Source organism: Pyrus communis, chromosome 15, assembly GCF_963583255.1.
Source record: "Pyrus communis chromosome 15, drPyrComm1.1, whole genome shotgun sequence".
In the NCBI taxonomy this organism is placed as follows: domain Eukaryota; kingdom Viridiplantae; phylum Streptophyta; class Magnoliopsida; order Rosales; family Rosaceae; genus Pyrus; species Pyrus communis.
In genome coordinates, this window is record NC_084817.1 from 10,840,834 (window position 1) to 10,848,398 (window position 7,565).

At 34.6% G+C, this 7,565-nt stretch overlaps 1 protein-coding gene across 1 annotated transcript; it reads right to left on the minus strand.

Annotated features, from left to right (window-relative positions):
• Positions 1 to 490: 490 nt before the first annotated feature.
• LOC137717046 (UPF0481 protein At3g47200-like) lies at positions 491 to 1,861 on the minus strand. The gene is made up of 2 exons (XM_068456363.1): positions 1,167 to 1,861; positions 491 to 1,079 (listed from the first exon to the last, which is right to left on the minus strand). The coding sequence occupies exons 1-2, from the start codon at positions 1,859 to 1,861 to the stop codon at positions 491 to 493; spliced, it is 1,284 nt and encodes a 427-aa protein (XP_068312464.1).
• Positions 1,862 to 7,565: the final 5,704 nt, after the last annotated feature.

Sequence of the window (7,565 nt, forward strand, 5' to 3'; positions counted from 1 at the left end):
AATAGGTACATTTCTAATAGCCTTGTTCAATATTTACATCTTTTCAAAAATAAATAGAGAATTAAGCGAGATTAGTTTCTTAAGGTCACAAGACACAAGCATCAGCTTCTACTTTAGATATGAAGGGCAGAAAGACTGGGGCAACATGTGTTAAGCTTAATCTGTAGGCTTTTCTAGAATCCATTTTTGATGAGGCGGCAGATAACATGAAGTGTCCCAAACATGCTCCCTACAGCCACAGCAAAGTAGCTTCCTGCTAATGACGTTGCTGCTACCTGAATCTATATAAAAGAAGTTAACCGTGCAGAATTCAGAAATTCGGAAAATTAGCTTAAAGTATGTCAATATATACACTTCAAAACACGCAATTTTTTTCTTCTTTCTCTAAACTTGTTAAAGTTGAGACAAAGACACAAAAATAAAATTTGTGATAAACAACCACCAACAGCAATTTCAGAAAATGGAAAAGTTGTTGTCAAGAAGGAGAAGCTTACTGTTTTTGCGTAGCAGAGATAACAGAGCAGACCGTCTGTATGAGAGTGAGCACTAGAAGAATAACAGCTGCAATGATTTCTTTAGTTGTCCAAGGTGAGTTGAAAAAATGTTTTATCAAATATTCCATCCCTCTGTGCCTGAACATTTTGTAGTACTTGGTCAGGTCGTCACAAAGAGTGGCAAAGTAGAACTCCTCCGAGTCCATAACGACCCCATCCGCTAGGTTCTTAATCATAGTACACCCCTTACTGCTGTCACCTAGCTTATTTTCAACAATTCCGTTCTTAACAAGCAATTCCACGTCTTCTGGGGTTTTCACTAGAATGTTCAAGATGACAACATAATCGTTTATGTAATTCTCAACTTTCTGGCATAAGCTTTGTTCATAGACAAGGAGATTTGTGAGTGTAACTTCTGATTGATCACTTATTGTTATTTTTGGAATTTCCAATACCCCATCTTCGAATCTTATGTCAAATTTATTTCTACTAGATCCCACCTTAAACTTGACTCCGGCGCGGTACAATTGTGTCATGCTGGGTGTGAGTGTGAGTAGAGTTTCGAGTGGCCCTTGAGCTTGTTGTACATCCACTACAAATGATGATGACCTCATGCTAGATATGGCTAGAGTTGTAGATTGCCCTCGAGCTTGTGGTACTTCCAATACTGATGGTGGTGGTAGTGGATATAACTTTCTAACAAAATCAACGAAATGTTCTACCTCATGAGGAGGACGTATTTGGGGCAAAGCATCTTCCGTATCTTTTAGATACATTAGATTTTTGAAGAAGTGGTGAGAAAGATCAATTATGGAAGTCGTCTCAGTGTCGACTCTATTTCTCTCCTGATCAAAAAGATCCACAAGAATGAAAAACGGCAGTTGATTTTCAAGCATCCGCATGTCAGGCCATACATCCTCTAACATCCTTGGTTTGTTGAACATCCGGTCAGTCGGAACTCGCAATTTCTTGTAACGAAACCTCATTAAGATCTCAATGATGAAGGCCGCATCCACTAGAATGATTCTTACAAATTCATCACTGGTAAACTTAATGGTCTCTGCATAGCAACTGCGCAGCACTGCTTCTTTGTCCCTTATTCTTCTTATGCAGTACTCCAACTTAACATCGGTACGTTCTAAAAAATCTTTTAGGTATCTATATTTGAGCTCTTCCATGGCTTTTAAGGCTTCCTTGCCATGGTGAAGGGGGCCTATAGAGACGACTTGAGGTGTGTAGGCCTTTTCACTTACACGTCGAAGTCGCTTAGGAACTCTGTAGATACAACACGAAGGAGACAGCGGAGGCAATCTATCCAACTCCTCACTCATCGAAGTTACTAGTGGATCATGATTGCTTAGTTCCATTTTGATGTGTTCGTGATTGTAATGGATGTCAATGATGATACGAGGTTCCTAGAACCACAATTAACAAATATTTCATTACTTACATTTCGATATCCTCCGACCAAAATAAGGTGAAAAAAAAAAATGAAAGATTGAGAATCGGGTAAGTTTGGCTTGTTAAGTTCATATAAAAAAACTTGGTCAACGCTGTGTTTTTATTTTGGATGTTTGTTTTATGAAGTTGCCTTTCCGATAAAAGAAGATAAACTAACGCTGTCTCTTTCAACTGTTTGTATATTTTGATGTTTCTGTTACAAAATTCCTACTAGCTACTAGCTAGATTTTGATGTTTCTGTTACAAAATTTCGACCATCTTCATGGGGATGAACCTTTAAAATTTAAACTAGAAAATTTTAAGTCATAACCCAGAAACTGCATTTCTCTTCCAATGGTTATGGCTTAAAATTTTAGCCAAAGATTACTAAATAATGATTTTAGTCTAGTTATTTAACTTTTTAAAAATAAAATTTATGTAGATTATCCTAATTTATTTTTATGCACACCAACAAATATTTATATTCCTATAAATAATTAAAAATTGCCACTTAGTATTACGATATAGTATTATTCCTCTTCACTTGTAAGTAGAGGTTGTAGGTTCGAATCTCGTGGATGGCGAATTCGATACCAAAATAGTTTGTCCATTGTGTGGCTTAGCCGAATTCCCCTTCTCCTTAGTGTAGAAATATCGATGTACTAAAATAAAAAAAAATCACAAAAATCACAAAAATACGTAAGTATTTACAAAGTTTTTTTTTTTTTTTGAACAAAAGAAATTATCTATACTAAGGGGGAAGCGGTGAGTTTAGCCTCACAATGGGCTAGCAATAATGTGGTTCAAACTTGCCTTTGGCCAGAATCATACCTAACACCTCTCACTTACAACTAAAGAGAAATACCACTAGACCAAAGTACCAAGTGGCAAGTATTTACAAAGTTTTAAGTAAAATTTGATTTAAATTATTATTTTAAATTATTTTAGATGCTAGATCTAATTTTGGGCCGTTAGTTTTTTTTTTTTAATTATTAGATTTGATCTCATTTGAGCACAGCCGTTGGATTATAAGTAAAAACAAAAACAAAAAAATTGAAATATAACAGTTTGGTGGGTTCAGAATAATTTAAGCCAAACTTTCGTTTCTAAAGGGAATCTAGCTCAAAGATATATTTTCTCCCCAAGGCTTATTTTAGTCTAATAGTTAAAGATGGTTTGGGAGAGGTTTATAGCGTAAATTTTTAAGTTTTATCCTACGAGTAGGAGATGTTCTTATATGTTAGAAATATATATTACACATTAAAACCCATATTTCCATTTAGTTGACATATTAAAAAGTAGAATGAAGAAAGGAAACGCAAAGATTGTACCACAAATTCTTGTTCAATCATGAAAACTTGGTGTTGGACGAAAAGGACCGGGCTTCTCTGCCCTTCCACTTCCCATACATTCTCATCCTCTCCTATTTTGTGTAGTCACGGTTAAGCCACGTCAACATTTTATATTGATTTATTTATAGAGATAATAAGACAAAAAGCAATAGTAATATAAAATGTTGACGTGGCTTAACCGTGACCGCACAAATAAGAGGGGATGGCAGTGTATGGGAAGTGGGAGGGCAGAGAAGACAGGTCCGGACAAAAATTGGGGCGCCTGAGATATAATAAATAAAAAAATAAAACGGCGTTCAATCAAAAACATGATTGAAGAATTGATAAAGTACACGTTAATGGATTATTTTTGCTCATGTCATACTCAAGGTTAATTACACTAACACACTTTGAGGTTTATCATTTTTTACAAAACTCCATCAGGTTTGAAATATTTTATACTAACACTCCTTGATGTTTTAATTCACTTTCACATTCACCCCATAAGGACAAAATTACCCTTCTAGTTAACTATCTAAAATTAAAAATTTATAGATAAATGAATCAAATTCAAAAAAATTAAATTTAAACATTAGAAAGGATTAGAGCTCTTGCATGATGATGTGGGTTCGAACCATGTCGATGACTAATCTAACATCTAATATAACAAAATCTATCGTTTAACCCAAAAAAAACATTAGAAAAAAAAAAAACATAAGAAATCCTCTTGCAAGATTTATCAATGTGGGAAATCGCCATCTACGGGTTGTGGATGCAATAACACCAGACAGCATTACAGCAAGAGAAGCAATGGCTATACATGTTATTGCCTAGTGTGCAGAAAATAACTGGATGCGGATGCAATAACACCAGGCAGCAGGCACCAATTGAATCCTTTAGTGAAAATGACCTTGTGTATATATCCAGAGCATGTGAACAGTACGAGATCAAGAAAGGAAAATATTCGCTGCATCCCTTGTTTTCAAAGTTTTAATGCTGATATTCTTTCTTTGAAAGGAAGAGAGAGAGAGAGGAGGAGGAGGAGAGAGAGGAAAAGGAAGGGGGGAGGGGGAGGGGGGGTGGGGGGGTGGGGGTGGGTTGGTTGGTTTGTTGGTGGGGTATGTTCTGGCTAAGAAATTCGCGGGAGGAAGAGGTGGGGGGTGGGTTCTGGCTAAGAAATTGGCAGGGAGGAAGAGGTTTGCTAATACAAGATATGCATCTAGGGTTTCTTTTTAAAAAAATTTAATATAATTTTTTATTTTTTTCCTATTTATCTATAAAAGTTATTATTTTTTAAATAATTAAGTACAAGGGTAATTTCGTCCTTAAGGGATGGAAGTGAAAGTGAATTAAAACGTCAAGAGGTGTTAGAGTAATGTTCCAAATATGAGATATTTTTGTGAAAAAATGATAAACCTCAATGGGTATTAGTATAATTAACCCTAGAGTCTTTAGTTGATGTAGAATGTGTAATATATATGCCATTCTGAGTTGTTTGAGTTAACATAATTTTGGTTTGATGTGTCAATTTTAGACCCATATTCATACGGTTTCGAAAAGAACAAGAAATTCAAAATCTAAAACCTTTAGATAGTAGTACTAAGTGACCTTTGAACAATTAATTAAGTAGTTAAATTGTCCGGAACCCTCTAGTGTTTCCTACGAATTAGGGTTTTATGTTTTTTATTTAAGCCTACGTACGAAGTTGTATTAAGTAATCTTTTATTCATAGTATCATTTAAACTCCTGACTTTTTTACAATTAATTTTTGTGTGAATTTCGGATTACTAATGAATTTCAGTTTGTCTTCTCGAATTTGAGTTTTGCAGCTGGTTTAGATTATTCGTATATTCCGCTGCATCAAAACTATATGACCTGTATTAACTATATTGAACACGGAGCTATAATAATATTAGTGAGCTTCTAACAACGCAAATTCTGAAAGAATGATAAACGTAAGCTTGCAATACTGGAAGAAATCAAAAAATTAGAACATTAATTCCCTTCTATCGCTCAATTCCAAATGGATCCCACTTTGCCATGAAACATAATTCAGAAGCTAATAGCTTTAAGAACTAGACATGTCCATATCTGAGATTATAAATTGAAAACCGAAAAACTAGAAGAAAAAAAAAGTAAATTCGCACCTTGATCTGGTAGAGATGTGTAGAAAAGCTCAATGCAGACGCGTTTCTCCTCTGGTAGACATGAAACGGAAGTTTAATTTCTCTCAATATATATAACATGATGGAGCTATTTAATTTATATAAAAGGGAGTTGCCATAGGGAGTTAGGTCAATTGATCAGAACTTCCTTGCTATTTCAAGCTCAATGGCAATGGTACATTACAAGATTTTCCTTCAAGATTATCCTGACGATAAGCAGATGATTGTACGAACCCACTATTTATTTTTCCCTACAACTTCCTTTTTAAGATTTCAGATTATCTTATTCATTTTATTATTATTAGAAATTTGTTTGTTAGTGTGTTGAATGGAAAGTTTAAAGTCACCATTTTCCTCTTAACTACGAAGCAAGTAATGTCTATACAAAGACAACATTCATAATTAATAATATATCATATCATATGTGAAGAGTACGCGTACATACTGTCCGACTTTGACCGATTTCACACAGACAACATTCATATATTAATATATATATATATATATATATATATATATATATATATAGATATATTATATCACATATGAAGAGTACGCGTATACAAACAGTCCGACTTTGATCAATTTCACACCTAAACTGCAATCAAGTTACTACAGCGCTTGATTTGTTCCGGCTTTAACAAAACCCACTATTGGGGGATTTGGTTCAGTTTGCATACTCAAGCTGAAAGGTTTCTTCGTAACAATTGCACAGTTACAATCAGTCCTTAAGGGCCTATTTAGTATCATATTCAAAACTTTTTATAATTTTTAAAACATTTCTTTATAACATTTTTTAAAAATAATTTTTTTTAAGATTCAAAAACTTGTTTGGTATGAGATTCAAAATTGTCTTTAAATTTTAATAATTAAATAGAAGATAAAAATATCCTACAACAACTCCCTTTGGATTTAGAAATTACTATTCAATTCGTTGGACAAACCAAGCGATCCAAAGAGAAGGATGGAGGAAAGGTAGATGAGAGAGAAAAAGGAGAGATAGGAGAAGGAAATAGGAGAGACAGATTGGCCATGAAAGTAAAGCTGTCATTCACCAAGTAGAGTTTGAAGAAGCAAAGCCAGAAGAAAGTGATGGCCATAAAAGAGAAAGGATGGACATGTGCGCAGCGGAGATGACTACCCCCTGCAAACCTTTAATAGTGAAAGGGTTAGTCCAACCCGTCAAAGATAAAAAAGTGGTGATGAATGATGGTGGATTTGTCTCCATGAAGCCCCTCAAATACCAGAGTTACTCTTTCGATTTGACCAAAGCCTCCAAGATCTATGAAGAGTTGGTTCCGGCAAGAGTGATCGTGCCCGATAGCACTAAAAAACTGCCTAAACCAGAAGAATTAAGAAGGAAGAAGTATTGCAAGCTGCATTATACTTTCAATCACTCCATAGCCAATTGTGTCCAATTAAGAGATTAGATACAAGACCTCATAGTCAAGGGAAAGTTGCTGTTGGAGAAACCCCAAGCTAATATGATGATTGACACAAATCTTTTCCTAGAGGCCCCAATCAACAAGAGCAACTTGACTTGGGCTGACAAAGGGAAAGGAAAAGCCACCTGGAAGTGAAGGCAGAAATGAGGCAAGTTGATTTGGGGGGGGTGGTGGGTTCTGGCTAAGAAATTGGCAGGGAGGAAGAGGTTTGCTAATATAAGATATGCATCTAGGGGTTCTTTTTAAAAAAATTTAATATATTTTTTTTTTCCTATTTATCTGTAAAAGTTATTATTTTCAAAATAATTAAGTACAAGGGTAATTTCGTCCTTAAGGGATGGAAGTGAAAGTGAATTAAAATGTCAAGGGGTGTTAGTGTAATGTTCCAAATCTAAGATATTTTTGTGAAAAAATGATAAACCTCAATGGGTATTAGTATAATTAACCCTAGAGTCTTTAGTTGATGTAGAATGTGTAATATATATGCCATTCTGAGTTGTTTGAGTTAACATAATTTTGGTTTGATGTGTCAATTTTAGACCCATATTCATACAGTTTCGAAAAGAACAAGAAGCCCTACAAGACTCATTGCAATTGGTCCACTGCGAATTGTGCAGAATAATATAGTCGGAATAAACAAATTAGTGTCTTTAAAAATTCTAGGAAAGTTTGATATTTTTAAATCATTTT

Coding starts and splice junctions, on each gene's coding strand:
- LOC137717046 (XM_068456363.1), bottom strand. CDS start 1,861: ATGGAACTAAGCAATCATGATCCACTAGTAACTTCGATGAGTGAGGAG. Junction 1,080..1,166: donor TTATATCCACTACCACCACC/ATCAGTATTGGA, acceptor TGTAGTGGATGT/ACAACAAGCTCAAGGGCCAC.